At 43.9% G+C, this 19,289-nt stretch overlaps 1 protein-coding gene across 1 annotated transcript in view; it reads left to right on the top strand.

Annotated features, from left to right (window-relative positions):
• CREM (cAMP responsive element modulator) overlaps positions 1-18,924 on the top strand; it is a 105,696-nt gene extending 86,772 nt beyond the window's left edge. Inside the window, exons 10-11 of the mRNA XM_032622681.1 lie at positions 9,760-9,867; positions 18,587-18,924. Of these exons, the coding sequence (XP_032478572.1) occupies positions 9,760-9,867; positions 18,587-18,614 (136 nt within the window). The 3' untranslated portion in view covers positions 18,615-18,924. The remainder of the gene's footprint in view (positions 1-9,759; positions 9,868-18,586) is intronic.
• The last annotated feature ends 365 nt before the right edge of the window (positions 18,925-19,289 follow it).

Genomic DNA, 19,289 nt, shown 5'->3' on the forward strand with positions numbered 1-19,289 from the left:
AAAGAGGAACAGGAGACATGAGTATCTTATAGAAGAGGCGACGTGTCTGGCCAGCAAACACAGGAAACGCTGTTTGACCTCATCAGTAATGAAGGAACTACAGCTGCAGACCGGGAGCTGGCATTCTGCAACCAGGAGACTGGTGAATTCAGAAGTCCGGCAGCACAGATGTTAAAGAGGATACAGGAGAGGTGCCTTCTAACCAGGACGGAGCAGCAGGAACCAGATCAATCTGCCTGCCTGACACAGCAGCTCAGCACAGGGCTCCCTGAGGGAAGGGACGTTCTCTGTGACCCTGTGGTTGCCCCAGCCCAAGGTCTGGGAGGAGTCCAAGGCCCCCAGGCAGGGAGGGGAATCCAACAGCCAGCCAGCAATCTCCCTATGTTGAGGAGACAGCTGAGGGTTGGGTGATGCCAAGGTAGCAGCGTCCAGAGAAGAGGGAGCCGCAGAGGAGCCCAGACCCCAGAGGCCCCCTATCAAGTCAGACCAGCCAAGGAAAGGACCACAGAAAGGAGCTTAGTGGAGTTGGGAATGGTTGTGTCTCCAATGGTCAAAGCGGAAACACTCCTCCTTGGTAGGGCAGCAGGTAGAGTCCTGAGAAAAGCACTGCCTCTGCCAGTGAGCCTGGAAGCCGCTCTTTCCAGGCAGGTGACTCCACCCAAGAGAGACTGAGCTCCAGGACCCAGGTAAGCCGGGGCCAGATTCCTGATGTGCAGAAACTGTAACAAAGGTTGCTTTCAGCCACTAAGTTTTGGGGTTATTTGTTATGCAGCAATAGATAACTAATACACCCACTGGCCAGGACTGATCTAGTAACCTGTACAACAAAATATCTAATCTACTGATGGTAGAGACAGGCACCATGTCCCCTGATTGGTGCTATCTTCTGAGGAGACCACATGGGACCCCCTTCCATCCTGCAGGGGACAGAGGTACATCCCAATGGGCACAGGCACATGGTCCAGATATTGGTTTGACTTTTCTGTTTGGAGGCATCAGCACCCACATCCCAGGCCAGGGGACATGTGTGGGGATGGACTTGTGCTGACCCGGGAATCTCCTCTTTGTGAAGCAGAGAGCATCATTTCAAGATCCTGTAGGGGAGTAGAAATTCTCCTTCCTACTAGCCTCCTGGGTCATCTGGCAGAGCTCCTTTGAGCTGACCAGACAGGATACAGATTAACCACAGAAAAGCACAGAGGTCCATTAGCTTGTGCATCCGACCCACGGGGGCACTCAGAGACAAACGACTCAAAGGGAGCTTAGAACTGGGCTTACAGAGCATGTTGGCAAAGCAACACTAAAAGTTTAGGGAAGTGACAAGACAAAGGAAAAGGACCTTGAGTCTCTAGGGGTGGCAAATTGTGGGAAGGCAGATATCTGGGAACCAATAGTAGATCCAGGCTAATTAGTAAAGTTTGTCATGTTGCTTCCTCTGGTGCTGTCTGATTCCGGACTAAGGGTCTAAAGTTGTCTCATTAACGTCTGTCCTTCCTGGCAGAGAGTGGAGAGGGACACGTTTGTAAATTTATGTCCTGATTTTAGGCAAATGGGGGAGCAGCTGCTGCTTCTCAACCGCCTTCAGCTCAAAATAATCCTTATGCCAAAGTGCCCTATCGTGGGGTGGCATATTCTGTGACCCTGCAATACCTAATACCTTAACCATTTCCCATAAGCCAGAATGATTCATCCATTTCTTTTGAAAGCTTGGAAAGCATGGTAAAAGTAATTAAAAATCTAAATTTTTAGCAGTTTCAAATTCACCTTTTGTCTCAAATGCCCTAAATTTTGTTTAGGGCTGAAGAGTTAATCTATTTTTAGAGGAAAAAAATATTACTGCTTGAAAGGAGGAGATGTGACCTGTCAATATACAGGTATTAGGAGAAGAAAACCCCCCAAATCCCAGGCAGATTTCTCCATGTTTCCTTGCCACACCTTCCTCTGGGCACTGCGCAGGTGAGAACACTCAGTGAAGTGCCCAGGACTCAAATGCGACCACAGTTACTGCTCCTTCATGGGGGACGAGCACATATGTAACTCCAAAGTAGAACTCGGGGATGAGTTCCTGGTGTCACAAAGGCAAGTGGATTTCTCTTTATAACTATTGTGCCCAGATTACCACCCAGTTAAGAGGAGAACTCTTAATGAATTATCTGGTTAAAGAACAATTTTGTTAAAATGGTACACTAATTTTATGCCAATTCATAGATACAAGGTAATAATACCAATTTGTTTTTAAAAAGAACTCCCAAAGGATATAAGCCAGTTACTTACATAAAAGCCCTGTATTGTACTGTGGAAAGACAAAAGATTGGACTTGATAAATCACAGCATCTGTCATATGAATTACTCTACCAAGAAGAATTAAAGGAAATGTCCTGTTACCATGTCCAAGCTCGTATTGCTCGCTGCACGACAGGCCAGTAAACTGAGAGACGATTTGTCGGGGCAAGGAATAGCGACTTCATTCAGAAAGCCAGCAGACTGAAAAGACGGTGGACTTGTGTCCCAAAGAACCAGCTTGCCTGAGTTAGAATTCAGGCTTTTATACTGAAAGGGGAGGGTGGAAAGTCAAATACTTCCTGGTTCCCATCAGCCTCCTGGGGGGAGGTGTTAATTTCTTCCTCCCTGCAGTCATTCACAGGTGGGCATGGTCAGCATGCTTCCTGGGAGCCAAACAAAGGTACTTTAGCTTAATGCTCATTACCTGGGAGGCAGGGTTCCCAGAGATGGGCCACTGTGTATAATTTAAGCTTATAGGCAACATCCCCTCAGTGATTAACTTGTAATAGAACACGAAGGCTCTTCCCTATCACAGTCCTACCAGAGGAAGCTGGGGAGAGAAAATATGAGTAACTTGGTACAAAACAGGTGGTGGGCAGGGTTTGACCTACAGTCTTAGTCGGCAATTCCTACTCTAGAGCTAAGAATGGTGTTTACATGTTAAAATGATGGAGAAAAATTAAAGGAATGAAAATTATTTGGAATTCAAGGTTTCCTGGAACTCAGCAGAACCTGCTTGTCCATGTGTCTTCCGTGGCTGCTTTTGCTGAGTGCTTCTGACAGAGACCCGTGCCCTGCAAAGCCTGAGCCATTTGCCATCTGCTTCTTTATGGAAAACGTTGCCATTCCCTGCCCCACAGCAGTGCTTCTCAGTTCTGGAACTGTGTGGGAAGGTTCAATGTTATGGATCTAATTGGCCACCTGCTGAACCCAGCTCCACCCCATGACCCTAAGATCCTAAGACGCAGCCAAGGTTGAGAAGTTCTGCTTTGAAACCAGACCTGAGAGCTGCATGTGGGATCTTAGTTCCCCGACCAGGGAGCAAACGCATGTCCCCTGCATTGGAAGCGCCGAGTCTTAACTGCTGTACCGCCAGGGAAGTCCCCAGACCTCAGAGCTTTTTAAAACACCAAGGCTGGGCTCCCCCTCCGTCCAGTTAACTAGGAAGGGGGGTGTGGTTGAGGGGGTGAGGGGTGGGTGTCACCTGGGTGATTCCCGCTGCAGAGCTGAGAACTGGGGGCCTCTCTGAGTTAAATCCCTGCCCCCACTTAGTAGCCCTGTCCTCGACAAGTGACTGGAACCAGCAGGTGAGCCCCAGGGGCCAAGTGGGGAGGGGTCAGGGAGAGGTCGAGGGTTCCCTGGGGCCTTGCACAGAGATCATTTCACCTGGTCAAGTTAAAGATATTTCAGGATCCTTGGAGCTTAAACTCAAGTGTTATCTGATCACACCTCTGATCTGATTTCTTTTGGGAACTTTGAGGAAAATTTCGAATGAAAAAACAAGGACAAGCCATAGTAAAATGGGAAAAATGCTTTGAAGTTGGAAGTTTTGATCCTCAGAATCCTCATTTGCTAAACGAGATGTAAAACACAATACAAATATATAGATTCCCAGATTAATGTATTTGGAGCATACTTATACTAAAAAACATATTTTTTAAATCTGAAATTTAAATTTTATTGAGTACCCTGTATTTCTATTCGCTAAATCTGTCAACCCTATATAGAAACCTTAGTAATTCTTCAAAAAAATGACTAAATATGACTAAGTATCATATTTTCTAAAAAGGTATATATTCTCTTAATTTCAATCATTTACCCCCAAACCTTCCTAAGAAAAATGACTCTGCTTTGTGGTTTAAAAGGGGTTTTAAGGAATATGAGAAGCTACTAAAATTTGCAAACTGGCCACTAGAGGGAGCCAAATTGATAAATGACAGCCTATCTCCTGCGCTGATGAGTCAGTCTATGCACAGTGTCAAAATGAGTCCTACGTGAGAATTAATCACTTTTCTAAAAGATATGGTTTTTAAAAAAACATCCTTGAAATAACTAACACATTCAATGTCTTAAAAAGGTAGCAAACAACATATGGTTTTCAACAAGCGTATTCTTTGCATTAAACCTTTCCCATTTGCCATGGATGGAGATGGGGACCAGCAGGGAGAAGGTGCAGACCCACAGGAAATACTGAAATAACAAGCCCCTAAGATTGATGACGTAATGCATTGAACCTAAAACTGTAAACCAGAATCGAATTTGATAGATGACTTAGTGAGTCTTTGAGGAAAATACCAGAAAAATAGGGTAGGAAATCTCCAAGATCTCTCCTCTCCACACATGAGATGTCACCCTCCCGTAGTTCTCTGACTAGAGGGGGACCAACTAGGACTCACTCGTTTTGCTGCTGCTTCCTCTTCCCAGACCTGGAAGAGATGGGATTTTTCTCTATTCCTTTCCTGTTTCAAGGACTCACTTACACTCTGGTTTAAAGTAAAATTCTGTTTTACATTTTTCAAATGATCATCAGAGTTAAAAATTATGCCCTTGTAATAATCTACGAGCCAGCCCTATTTGCTCCTGGAAATACAAAGATGGAGCATTTGGGATTTAGAAAGTCCTGTCTCTTTGAAAGCCTGTTTGGCAAGTTTGTGATCTTAACAATTCTCAAAAGCAAAGACTAGACTGCAAAAACATAACGTATTTTCTTTGCCTTCCTTCCATAAGAATCATAATCCTGTCTGAGACAAATGGATGCCGCCAACAGGATAGGGGGAGGTCATATACGTGGAGGTACAGGGGGAAAAGTACATCACCTATTTAAAAAATAATACCCATTACGATTCTTCAGCATGACAGTCAAGCCAGGTTTATCAAGTACTTTTTTTTTTTAAGGTTTTTTTGGATGTGGACCATTTTTAAAGTCTTTACTGAATTTGTTACAATATTGCTTTCTGTTTTATGTTTTGGTTTTCTGGCCACAAGGCATATGGGATCTTAGCTCCCCGACTGGGGATTGAACCTGCACCCCCTGCATTGGAAGGCAAAGACCCTAACCATTGGACTACCAGGGAAGTCTCTTTATCAAGTACTTTCTAACGCCTGATGTTTAGCCAGTAGTTAGATCCAAGCAAACAGAAATAGCTCCTAACCTGTGTAATAGGGAAGAAACTTTGTGTTCTATTACAAGTTAATCACTAAAGGGGTGTTGCCTATAAGCTTAAATTATACATAATGGCCTGTCTCTGGGAACCCTGCCTCCCAGGTAATGAGCATTAAGCTCAAGTACCTTTGTTTAGCTCCCAGGAAGCATGCTGGCCAGGCCCACCTGTGAATGACCGCAGGGAGGAAAAAAGTAACACCTCCCCTCTGGAGGCTGACCTAATGTGTAGTAGGCACAAAAGAAATATTTATTGAATTTACCAAACCAGGAAGTGTCTAACTTTACTCCCTCCCCTTTTAGTATAAAAGAAGCCTGAATTCTAACTCAGGCAAGCTGTTCTTTGGGACACCACTCCACCATCTTCCCTGTCTGCTGGCTTTCTGAATAAAGTAGTTATTCCTTGCCCCGACAACTCGTCTCAATGTATTAGCCTGTCGTGCAGCAAGCAGTACAAACTTGGACTCAGTAACACATGTACCTTCTTAAGTAGGATGTATAAACATCCCTACTATTTGGGGGTTATCTACTGGGGCCATTCCACCTGTCCACAAACATTAGAACAAACAGATGTTTTCTGTTTCTCAGTGACTGTAGTAAGTACAGTAGAAGAGTCTAAATGGCCAAAGAATTGTTCTAAAAGAATTTTTCAAATGATTACCCATTGTTAACAATTTCAGCGCTGTAATAATGAAAGAACTATTTGATCGAGGGCAGGCACGTGGTGATTATGGCACGTGCTGGATGGCTGGTTCATGTCATGGCAACCATGGCAACCGGTGTGAGAGGTAATGGGTGAGTTTGGTGATCTTGCTAGGAACCTAGGGTGTAACAGTTATGTTTTGGTAGTTATTAAGTGCTGCAAAAGGTTGAATAGCGTTTTGCATTTATACAGTAAACATCTGCAGAAATAATCGAAGACCAATGAAATGAGAAAAGCAAAAGCCATTTTTCTGGGTTTGCTATAGTAAGGGAGCTAGCCACTATCACTTGCGTTTTGGTGGAGACTCAAAGGTGGGCAGAGGAGTGGGAATGCCTTATAAGGTGCAGAAAGGGAAGGCTTCAGGTGTGCCTGGCTGGTGGCAGGGGGCAGCTGAGGGTGGATAAACTAGAATCGGGCATCCTAAGTGATTGGTTAGGGGAGCAGATTTGGCTTTCTTTGGTTGGTTTTAAGTTGGAAGCAGGAACAAAACTTAGGGAGGGCTGTCAGTTGTTAATCAAGCCCTGGCCATTTGGGGCCAATTGTTACAAAAGTTATTATTTAGCTTCCTGGTTTGCTGCTAGAGACAGCAATCTTGCTTCCTGCAAGTCTGATTTACAGGAGGCTGGCTTCCTGGGCTGGTTACTGTGGAAGAGCGGTTGGTGTCCCAGGCAGGTGGCTGCAGGTTGTGGGGCAGAGCTCTATTGCTATGGATGACCTGGCCATCGTCTGTGTGTATATTCAGTCTCTCCCATCCCATTCCTTAATCGAGAAGAGAAGGAAAAACTAAGCAGACACACCCAAAAGATGTTGGTGATAGATTAATTAAAAGTTTTAGTCATAATGGGAATTCCCTAGGGGTCCAGTGGTTAGGACTGCGCGCTTCCACTGCAGGGGGCACGGGTTTGATCCCTGGTTGGGGAACTAAGATCCCGCATGCCTTGCGGTGCGGCCAAAAAAAAAAAAAAAAATCATTATGCTCTTTTCGAATTAATATATTTAAATTTCAAATATAGTCTTCATCCAAATAGGTCAGGTTGCAGACATTCTGGGTAAATCATTTATTTTATGAAAACCAGTGTCCTACAGCTGTGCACTTTATTAGGTGGACCGCAAAGGTGCATGTGCTCTTATATGCTATACACTGGATTGGAAACGCTGGAAGGCCCCTTAGCCCTGGCATCAAGAACAGGCCTGATATGTAGTAGGCACAAAAGAAATGTTTATTGAATGAATTAATGCATGTTTCTAACTCTTTTTTTAAAGTTTATGTTTAACTGTGCTAAAATACATATAACATAAAATTTACCATTTTAACCATTTTTCAGTGTACAGTTGAGTAGTGTTAATTACTTTCACATTGTTGTGCAATCATCTCTGGAACTCATCTTGCAGAATTGAAACTCTGTACCCAGCTCCCCATTTGCCCCTCTCCCCACCCCATGGCAACCAATACCCCCACCCAAGCCCCGTCTCTATGAGTTTGACTTCCCAGGTGCCTCATATACGTGGAATCATACGGTATTTGTCTTTTTGTGACTGGCTTATTTTACTTGGTACAATGTCCTCAAGGTTCATTCATGTGTAGCATGTGTCAGAATTTCCTTCCTTATTTTTTTTAACCTTCCCCCACCTATCCCTCCCCACCTGTAAAAAAAATTAGGAAGGATATAATCTGAGAATAGTGAACTCACAACGGTGTCTTTGTTTCTCTTACTTCACTCATTTTTGGCATTTGGAAATGGGCCTCATTTCCCTCATCTGTAAAATGGGGTCATAATATATACACATGCACGTGACCACTGACCTAGCTGTCCTGCCTGGCACAAACGAGGGGATGGGGGGCTGTTAGCCCTCCCGTGCTCGTCCCCTTGAGCTGGTTTTTCCTCTTACTCCATCTCCCACTACTAAATACCCTTCTCTCTTCTTCTGACCCTCCCGGGAGCAGAGAGAGGGAGGGGCCAGGGTGAGGGGTGGGTCATGACACGCACAGGTCATGACCAAGAGGGAAGAAAACTCACTCAGTCCAGGACAATGTAGGGACTCTGAGGGAAAATTCAGCCTTTTTAAAGCTGAATAATATTCCATTGTAAGTATACACCACATTTTGTTTACCCATTCATTTGGTGATGAACCCTTAGGTTGCGACCCTGCTTTCAATTTTTGGGGGGTATATACCCAGAAGTGGGATTGCTGAATCATATAAGTCTATTTTTATTCTGGGGGGAACCACCATACTAGTTTCTATAGCAGCTGCACCATTTTACGTTCCCACCAGCAGTGCCCAAACATGTTTCTGACTCCTAAGTTTGATTTCCTGGTGTGCTGGTCTGGAGCAGATTAGAAGCAATGAATTAGAAGGGACCAGTAGATAAAACAGTAGCATGAAGTGTCATCTGGCAATCTAATGTTGAGTGACAAGAATTACAAGAAGCAAAACTAGCACTAGATTATTACAATATTCAATAATGGATACTCTTAATGGTGATCTGGGATATAATGAAAAAGTTAAATTATGTTCGATTTCCATTGTATAAGGAGCCAGGCATCCTTAAACCATTGGTAATTATGTAAGAAAAAATCCATTGATAATTATGTAAGTATTGAAGTGTTTAATTTTAGAATGATTTCCAAAACAAAGAGTTCCATTAAAAATTGTGAAAATTTTCCAAGGGCTTGGTCCTTAAGGAGGTCATTTTCATTTATCCAGGAAGTTCACTTTTATGGCCTTGACCCCTTCCTATAATGCCACATTAGTGAGATGTCGCTGTTTCCATGTATAATAATCATACAGAGGCCTTTTCAAATTTAAATCATGATGTAATGACGTATACTAAACCAAAATAATAATTTCAGCTAATGGTGTTTGTATGGTCATGAAACGTTTATTGATTAAGGAAAGAGGGAATCCACTGAGCTAGGAAAACATTCTCCAAACCACTGGAAAATGACAGGTCTAACAAATAATTACCATTTGGTGGTGTATATTGAACTGTCTTACATACAGAGCACCAGGGATCTGAAAGAAGTGAGGAGGTAACATATGGCCTGAGGAGGGTCATGACCTAGTTATGACTCACAAGGGGCATTATTACAGCGTGTGGGTTGCACATGGGAGGAAGGGGAGGGGGTCAGGGAGAGATGTGCCCTTCATCCCGGGCAAGAATCAGTGGGCCATCCCGCTGATAGCTGGCGGGCTGGCAGGCTTGTCCAGAGGCGGGCTGCAGACGCATGGTGGTGAGTCTGTGCAAGCCAGGCCAGGGCGCTGGGGATGGAGGTGAGCTGGGAGGCAGGAGAAATGTCTGTCGGAAAGCTGGGTCGGGGTTCACCACCAGAGACCAAAGCCGAGGTTAGGGAACCCAAAGGGATCTGAACAGAAGGTACTGAGACTGAGAATAAATAAGTAACTGATAGTTAAAATGGCAGAGGGTCACTGAAAGGTGCGTGGGGACATCACACACGATGAAGTTATGCTTTCCCATCTTTTTTTTTTTTTAATCTTTATTGGAGTATAGTTACTTTATGCTTTCCCATCTTGAATCGGGAAAATGCTGCTGTCACTTTGTTCGTTCCACGTCCTGGCTCCTTTGTGAAGTTGGGTGTGTTGTCATTCCAGGTTCATGGTGAGGAAACTGGATGGTGAACCCAAGCCCCCTTCAGTCACATCCACGTCAGGAGTTGAGCTGGGACTGGAATTCCCTGCCCTGGAGCTTTTCGTTACCAGGTGAGACTTGGTCCTGTCATTGTCCAGTCTAAAAATCTTCCCCTTCCTAGAAAAAGCTTTTGTTTATAATAAATGTCTTACGTCTTAATAGGCAGTGGGCTGTGGGGTCTGGAGGGTAGCTTGTGTAACATATTCAGTCAAAAGCACAGGTTACCCTGGTTTCCTCAGCAATGTTAGCTTAGGAAGTGGCCTGAACTTAAGGTGACTTGGTTTTTGAAAGTCTTTTTTAGAGACACTAGGTTTTTGGCACCTGGCACTGAGACTTTTATTCAGTAGTACAGATTCTATACTAACCACGAAGCCTGTGCTGGACTACTGACTTTTATCTAAAATGAAGATATTTATCGGTTTTGCAGGCAATGAAGCAAGGGCTTTTGCATGTATGTTTGAACCTGCGGTGAATATTTCAGAAAATCACTAAAATGTAAGACTACTGAGATTGTTTATGTTATTTAAAGCTTTTTAAAAATTAACTAGATTGATAGAGAATGAATCTTGGCCATATTTTCTTTTTTAACTGGAAGTTCCCTTGTTTAGTAGTTGTATCTTTAAACCTGAATTACTGCTAGTTGGTTACAAATGAAATAGCTCAAGGCACTGCTGTATTCTAGAATATTCTGCAAACAAGTGCAGTTTAGGATTTATAGTAACAATGAATTCTAAGGCAGAGTGGGCTCCCTTTCTTCCTAACTCATGGTGGGGATCTCTTATAGAGAAGATTGCCTTGGAGCTTTGTGAAAGATCCTCTTGGGGTCTAAAACAAAGGCCAGAACAAAGCGTGACTATAGGAACCATCAACGCATGTTTCTCTTTGGGAGAAAAGTTTGGGAGGCTGAATGTGAAACACTTCCAGGTGGTTCAGTGCATATTAAGTTTAAGAGCCCTGCATTTGAAGAGGGAAGACCAGACTTCTGTCCAGGTCTGCTCTGCCTGATACAGCCTCTTCTGGACACTCCACTATTTCCATGACATGGATGTCTTAAGTCAAAGCATGATGTACAAATAGGATACAAACAAAACTGTAAAACTAACAAAAATTCAAACTGGCAATGTTGATGTGAGACAGACGGTGTTCTTTGCTGAAACTAAATTGTACAGTGTTAGGTTTATAGCAGATAAATGTAGCTTCAAGTCCAATTCTATTTTTTAAATTTTTTACTTTTGGCCATGAGCAACATGTGGGATATTAATTCCGCAATCAGGGATCGAACCTGCGCCCCCTGCAGTGAAAGCTTGGAGTCTTCACCACTGGACTGCCAGGGAAGTCCCCAGTTCTGTTTTGATTAAATAATGTAACTGTAGATGGGCTTTGTTTGCTAAATCGGACTAATGAGACTTCACACGTAAGCAAACTTTCCCCAGCCAGCAGTCCTTCAGCGTCACTTTTAAGGAGGTTTCCTAGCAAATTTCAGAACATCCACAGTCTTCTAGATTAGGAGCTTTTCTTTTTTTTGGTAAAGGGCCAGATATTAAATCTTTAGGCTTTGTAGGCTAAGAGGCAAGATTGAGGATATTATGTAGGTACTCACATAATAAGAAAATGTCTTTTCACACTTAAGAAGTATTTTGAGATTAACAGTCTTTTTATTGAAAATATGTTACTTTTCCTCTTATACAGTTTTCAGTGGAAAGTTAAACTAGGTAATGAGTTCTTGATAGTAATTGCTGTTATTTTCTTTCAGAGGCTATGAAAAGTATGTTCTCAAGGAAGGAATGAATGACATATTTGAAGTGAATAACTGGCAGATTTAGACAGAGCTTCTCAACCTTGGCACTACTGCCATTGTGGGCTGTACGGTTCTTGCCGTGGAGGCTGTCTTGCACACTGTAGGATGTTTAGCTGCATCTCTGGCTTCTACCCACTAGATGCGGTACAGTCCGTCCCCAGTGGGAATAATAAAAAGTATCTCCAGGAAATGCCCTGGGGTCCAGTGGTTAGGACTCGGCACTTTCACTGCTGAGGGCCCACGTTCAATCCCTGGTCCGGGAATTAAGATACCACAAGCCGTGCGGTGTGGCCACCCCCCAAAAAAAGTATCTCTAGACAGGGGCAAACCACTGTTTGGGACAAACTGGCAAAAGTGGTCAACTGAAGAAATATGGCTTATTAGTACATATATGCCGCTTGCAAGCACACACACACACACACACGCAGGTGGGCGCACGCACACACACACACGGCATACACATTTTTCTTCTAGAGGATCTGGGTGCTTTCAGGTTTAGAAGAAAAAAAGAAGACATAAGGCATGGCAACCTGAGCTGTGGAATTCTGATTTCTGCCTTTGAAGTAGACAACTTAATGAATTATACTTTCACTCTGATGTTTTTCTTCCTAATGCAGTCAGAGCTAGGCTCTGAGAAGTACAACTCCATGTCACAAGGGCCCTTTTCCTCGTTAATTACATTCGCGAGAAAGCATTAAAGGTAAAAAACACTGTTTATTTCCAAAAGATCTCTATAAATATCAGAAGCTTCACAATATCAAACTCTTAGAAGAAAACATAGGAAGAACACTCTATGACATAAATCACAGCAAGATCCTTTCTGACCCACCTCCTAGAGTAATGGAAATAAAAACAAAAATAAACAAATGGGACCTAATGAAACTTCAAAGCTTTTGCACAGCAAAGGAAACCATAACCAAGACCAAAAGACAACCCTCAGAATGGGAGAAAACATTTGCAAATGAAGCAACTGACAAAGGATTAATCTCCAAAATTTACAAGCAGCTCATGCAGCTCAATAACAAAAAAACAAACAACCCCATCCAAAAATGGGCAGAAGACCTAAATAGACATTTCTCCAAAGAAGATATACAGAATGCCAACAAACACATGAAAGAATGCTCAACATCATTAATCATTAGAGAAATGCAAATCAAAACTACAATGAGATATCATCTCACACCAGTCAGAATGGCCATCATCAAAAAATCTAGAAACAATAAATGCTGGAGAGGGTGTGGAGAAAAGGGGACACTCTTGCACTGCTGGTGGGAATGTGAATTGGTTCAGCCACTGTGGAGAACAGTATGGAGGTTCCTTAAAAAACTACAAATAGAATTACCATATGACCCAGCAATCCCACTACTTGGCATATACCCTGAGAAAACCAAAATTCAAAAAGAGTCATGTACCAAAATGTTCATTGCAGCTCTATTTACAATAGCCAGGACATGGAAACAACCTAAGCGCCCATCATCGGATGAATGGATAAAGAAGATGTGGCACATATACACAATGGAATATTACTCAGCCTTAAAAAGAAATGAAATTGAGCTATTTGTAATGAGATGGATAGACCTAGAGTCTGTCATACAGAGTGAAGTAAGTCAGAAAGAAAAAGACAAATACCGTATGCTAACACATATATATGGAATTTAAGGGAAAAAAATGTCATGAAGAACCTAGGGGTAAGATAGGAATAAAGACGCAGACCTACTGGAGAACGGACTTGAGGGTATGGGGAGGGGGAGGGGTGAGTTTTGACAGGGCGAGAGAGAGTCATGGACATATACACACTAACAAACGTAGTAAGGTAGATAGCTGGGGGGAAGCAGCCGCAAGGCACAGGGATATTAGCTCGGTGCTTTGTGACAGCCTGGAAGGGTGGGATGGGGAGAGTGGGAGGGAGGGAGACGCAAGAGGGAAGACATATGGGAACATGTGTGTATGTATAGCTGATTCACTTTGTTATAAAGCAGAAACTAACACACCATTGTAAAGCAATTATACCCCAATAAAGATTTTTAAAAAAAAAAAAAAAAAAAAAAAAAGAAGCTTCACAATGCAGAGAATGAGAAAAATATTTTCTCAAAAATTTCAACATATAATCAAAGGGAATTATCCATGACAACTCTAGCTTTTTACAGTCATCGCTAGCAACCTCCCCTGTCCGCAAATAATTCCCTGTCCTTTAGCTGCTGAGAATAAAGGAGAGAAAGAAGAGTACCAGGAGACTGAGGGAGTGAAAAAGGAGCCCGTTTTGGTTCTTGTCTAACCTCCTACAGGTAACATATAGTCCTGGGGTGCCTCTTAGATGCCAGGCACCTGGTGAGCACATCGAGGAGTCTGGGAAGCATGGGTGCCCTTTAGAAGCTTACAGTTCAGCAGGCAGGATCAAGCAAATGAATGCACAAAAAACCCATAAAAAAGTAGGAAAAGTGGTTTTAGATGAAATCTATGTGAGTTTATGATCTCCAGCATCATGAGGGCTTGAGAAAAAACAGTGCTTGTGCTGGGCCTGAAGGATTATAAGCATGTGGAGCTGGGGCAGGGGAGGAGGAAGAGGGTTTTGGGGGATGCGGTCATGAGTAAAGTGAGAGGTGGGAATGGCAGGCAAGGAGTGAGTTCTGAGAAGTTCTGATGGACTGGAGGGAGGGTGGGCTTGAAGGTCAGGGGGAGTGGAGTTTTTATTCTAAAACCAGTGAGAGGCTGTTGACAGATTTTAAGCAGGGTGGTGACAAGACTGCCCACTTCAGCAGCATCCACCTCGCTGCTCCTGGGGACCCCAGGCCTATTTGAATGTCGAACTATAGCTGCAGGGTGTTTTGAGTTTCTTGGAGGCTAAAAATGTGAGGTAGAGACAATAAGTTAACACAACTCATCAACTATCCTTGTTTTACTTTAAAAATGCTGCTGGGGGGCTTCCCTGGTGGCACAGTGGTTAAGAATCCGCCTGCCAATGCAGGGGACACGGGTTCCAGCCTGGTCCGGGAAGATCCCACATGCCGCAAAGCAACTAAGCCCGTGCACCACAACTACTGAGCCTGTGCTCTAGAGCCCGTGTGCCACAACTACTGAAGCCTGCGAGCCACAACTACTGAAGCCCACGTGCCTAGAGCCCGTGCTCCGCCACAAGAGAAGCCACCGCAATGAGAAGCCCGCGCACCGCAACCAAGAGTAGCCCCTGCTCACCGCAACTAGAGAAAGCCTGCATGTAGCAATGAAGACCCAACGCAGCCAAAAATAAATAAATTAGTTAAAAAAAAATGCTGCTGGGTTTTCGGTGTTGGAACAGGGTCTGAACTGAGGCCAGTTAACCAAGATAAAGGTATGTGGAAGTACCCAGCTACTGGGAGACAGTCAGTGAATCCCCTGCCGACACCCCAACGCCAGCCACATGGGACTAAAGAGCCTTCTGGCCTGTGCTGGGAGGAGTACAAAGTGGCAGAAATGATCTTCAGACTCCCTTCCCAAGTAGTTAGTAGGGGAGCCATGAAGGGAGGTCCAGAAAGAAAAAAAGGTTTTGAACGGGAAAGAATCAATTTCCTGGGCCAGGTGGCTCTTGAGCATATATACCAGGGACTATTCATGGAGTTTCCTACTCACAGGAACCCTCGGCTCTAGTTCTGCGGATGCTGAAGGAGTGCTATATTAAAATAATGTATCAGCTATTTAATTCTTTTAATTTCTCTGGGGACTAATCTGCCTTTTAGAGAAATAAGTTCCTTTTGCTGGGAATTCCCTGGTAGTCCAGTGGTTGGGACTCAGCACTTTCACTGCCTGGGCTCGGGTTCAATCCCTGGTCAGGGAACCAAGATCCCACAAGCTGCAGGGTGCAGCTGAAAAAAAAATTCCCTTTGCCACCAAAATCCTACCTTGGCTCCAGAGCCTGCCTACTGCATCTTCTCACTCCAACCAGGATTCTACTATGGGGAGCCAAGCATATAAGACTACCCCACAGTTCTAGGTCAGAGTCCCTTATTATCTGGGGACCAATCAGTGAAAACTGTCAACATGAATACATGGAACTCCAATCAAAGAGTAATATCAAATCCTGGCCATATCAGGATTAGGTTTAGCTGCATATAACTTAGGAGTTCAAAATAACAGTGGCTTATAGTATATTTCTTTTCTTTTTTTAAAAAATAAATCTATTTATTTATTTATTTTTGGCGGCCTTGGGTCTTCGTTGCTGCGCGCAGGCTTTCTCTAGTTGTGGTGAGTGGGGGCTACTCTTCATTGTGGTGCGCGGGCTTCTCGTTGCGGTGGCTTCTTGTTGCGCAGCACGGGCTCTAGTCATGCGGGCTTCAGTAGTTGTGGCGCATGGGTTCAGTAGTTGTGGCACATGGGCTTAGTTGCTCCACGGCATGTGGGATCTTCCCGAACCACGGCTCCTTCCCAACAGTGGCTTATATAACAGTTTATTTCTCTCATGCAAAAGAGCACAGGGACATGATCTTAGGTCAAGGCTTCCCTCTTTAAGGTCACCTGGTACTTAAAAGTGCATGCTCTAGAATTCCAGCCCCATTCCAAAAAGAAAAAAGGAGGGAGCCTTTTCAGAGCACTTGCCTGGAAGATTCCACTCACATCTTTGGCTGGACTTGGTCGCGTGGCCAGCTGTGGGCTCTGAGTTGGGCAGACTGTGTTCCTCACAAGGTGAAGGGCCCTGTACTAAGGGAGACGGGAGAATGGACACTGGGTAGGGATGCAGCCTCTCCCTACCTGACCTACGTCTGACTTGTGAGGTGCTGGAATCTGCCTTGTCCAGAGGATATCCTAATTCTCAGAGATCACACATACACTTACCATTTTTATTCTTGGTGAGTAGAAGGGATAAAGAAGATAGTTTGGCAAGAGAGAGACTGGACTCAAGGCTGGTTAGCCTAGGGATAGATGAATTTTCAGTGGTGAGGAAGATAGATGAATCAGTTCCCACGTGGGCCTTCACCCAGATACCCAGCAACTATGGCTGTGCCTGCTTCGTTATTTATCCCATAAACACAGGTTTTGCTCATGGATAGGAACTATGTGGCACGGTGCTGTCTCCTCCCTCTCCTTTCCTCACTGCAGCATTCTCCTCTGCTGAGGAGAGCACGACCTCAGAATCTGGCAGGTATTTTGGTCCGAAAGTCTTGGCATTAGTGTTTCAGTCTACTAGCCATCTTTAATTGCTTATGGGAGTTTTCACTCTGACGGGATCTCTGGATATAATTCTTTACTTCATAGGAATAAATTTCTCATAGTGGAATTTAGGTGTATCCACACGCAATAAAAGTATTCAGATTTTACCACTAAGTGACTGTGATCACTTGACATGTTCTAAACCTGTTCTTTTGACTGTTTACCTTACTGGACTATGAGTTTCTCTAGGGTGAGAGCTATATTTTATCCATTTTTGCATCCCCAAGGTCCCTGGCTTGGTACATACAAGAAATGTTCTATTGATAAATGAATCACTTATGTTGGTCAAAGTCAAGTTGCTATCAGAGTCAATACTTCCCCGTAGCTGGTTACCAGTGAGTATTCCGGGGGCCTAATTTTGGGGGGGGGGTCATTGGAGAATAAGAAGGTAACAGGAAGAGCACTGGTGGCCCAACAAAGGGTCTTGGTTACTCCACATCTGCCTTACAAATGTCAGAGTGACTGACACAGGAAACTGGCTACCAGGTGATAAAGAAAGAGCAGATATAGTCTAAGCAGGTATTTGGTCCAAGCTTTTAGCCATTTTCCTTCTTTTGACCAAAGGTCCATTTCCTGAGTTAACCTGGCTCAGCGTTTTGTCTTCTAGGAGGTGATTCAGGGAGTTGTGCAAGTGATTGGTTCATATTTCAAGGATACGAGTATGGCTGAAGAGACCGTAATTACGCTCTCCCTGATTCAATCAAGCTAGCCTATTCTCAATGATTTGTTTTTATAAGTAGATATTTATAAATTGTTTAAGCTAATAGTGATACTGCTAATGTTTTAAATACTGTGATTCCTTTCAAAACCTTGTTAAAAAAAAAAGCTGCCATAGCTAAAAAGTTTGAAGAGCACTAACTTAGCTATTCACCCGAGTTCCAAATGCACCTCTCTACAACCAAAACCTTATATAGCGATTATGGAGGAGATGAAGAAACATAATTCCCCAATGCTTCTTTCTGCTCGAAGAGCAGGGTGTGATTGAGTCGATCCAGCTGGATGTTTTCTAAGGCTGAGTGTTCGAGGACGGGGTCTAAGGCCGCAGTGCTCACCTTCCCTCTCCCCTTCCAGCCCCAAACCTGGGCTAGATCCATAAGGAGGAAGTGTCCCTGCATTCAGAATCCCAAGTGATACATCATGGTAGATACTGTGGCTAAAGGCACAAGTTTTTTCTGAATAATGCTTCTCTTCAACCTTGTTGCCGTTGGTCGGGAGGGCTGGACCCACAGAAATAGCAAGGCTTCCTCTCTTCAAGTCTAGAACTAGTCCTAAGCAGTCACTCCCAAACTCCTTCAAAAAGAAAGAAGACAAGCTAGACTCACTAGAGTGAGTCTCTTCTCTACTCAAAACGTCTGCAGATTCCTTCCCTCATTATTCCAGTCTGCTTCCCTGCTCTCCTCCGGTTCAGTGATTCCTGGAGGGGGGGTAGGAGCGGGGTGGGGTGGATGCAGCTAAGAGGGGCCTCATGGACTAGATCCCCACTTAGGCCATTTCTCAGTAGTCTGACCTTCCATAGGTTTAATTATCAGAATTCAAGTGTCTTTATTTGTAAAATGGGGAATAATAGGGTGGGCTTGCTTGTGAAAAAAAATTAGTATTTGGCAGGTGTTCAAGAAATGACACCTTTCATTACCATCTTGGCATCCCACTGCTTCTGCAGCCTTTCCTAAAGTGTCACTGTGTGTCAAGCAGGAGGCGTCTCTGCCTGGAGGATTTTGACGTGTGTGTGCGTGTGTTTTGGCAGGGGTGGGGTGGGGTTGACACCCTGGTAAATTACTGGCAAGGCTTTCGTACTTCTCTTTCTTCTCCAGGCGTGCTGACCGGAAGTCATATTCCTGAATAAGCCCAACAGGTGCATTCCTAAGGGGAATAAGGTGGGAACATCAAAGGTGGGGCGAGTGCAGAAAAGTCCCTGCAGACCAGTAGCTATCCATCCTTTGGCAACAGTCTGTGGCTACCCTGCCCCCTCCTCCAGATGCTTTTCTCGGTTAACACTGCCATCTAGTTCTGCCAATGACCTGTCAGCATGAGAAGCTTGCAGACAGTCATGCTGTCTCCTAAGTGCCATTCTGTGTATCCTTGTAAGCCCTTCAAACTGTATCATTAATATAATTGTTATGATTAAATAAAAATTTAATGTGCCTGCATGGATCTGCTGCACACGTATGGTAATGACTGGATGCTTCCTTTCATACGACACTCAAATCACAAAACAGCAATCAGAACAGACAATACGGTAACCCCCTCCCAATTTTCAGCCATCTTACCCATGCACTGTAGCCCTGAAAATCTGAATATTCACTGACTTACAATTATGTTACAAGCTTTCCTGGGAAGCAAGAGGGTCAGAACTGCCTTAATAAAGAGAATCATTTCATCTTCTTGCTACCTACCCACCTCTTTGGGGCTGCAGTTCTTTAGAACTTTCCTTCCTCATCTCCTCAGTATCAGCATTTTGCTATCATTTATATTCCAAGTGTTACCAACCAGCACCCTTGGACTCTTTAATCGATA

Source organism: Phocoena sinus, chromosome 2 (assembly GCF_008692025.1).
Source record: "Phocoena sinus isolate mPhoSin1 chromosome 2, mPhoSin1.pri, whole genome shotgun sequence".
NCBI classification, from domain to species: domain Eukaryota; kingdom Metazoa; phylum Chordata; class Mammalia; order Artiodactyla; family Phocoenidae; genus Phocoena; species Phocoena sinus.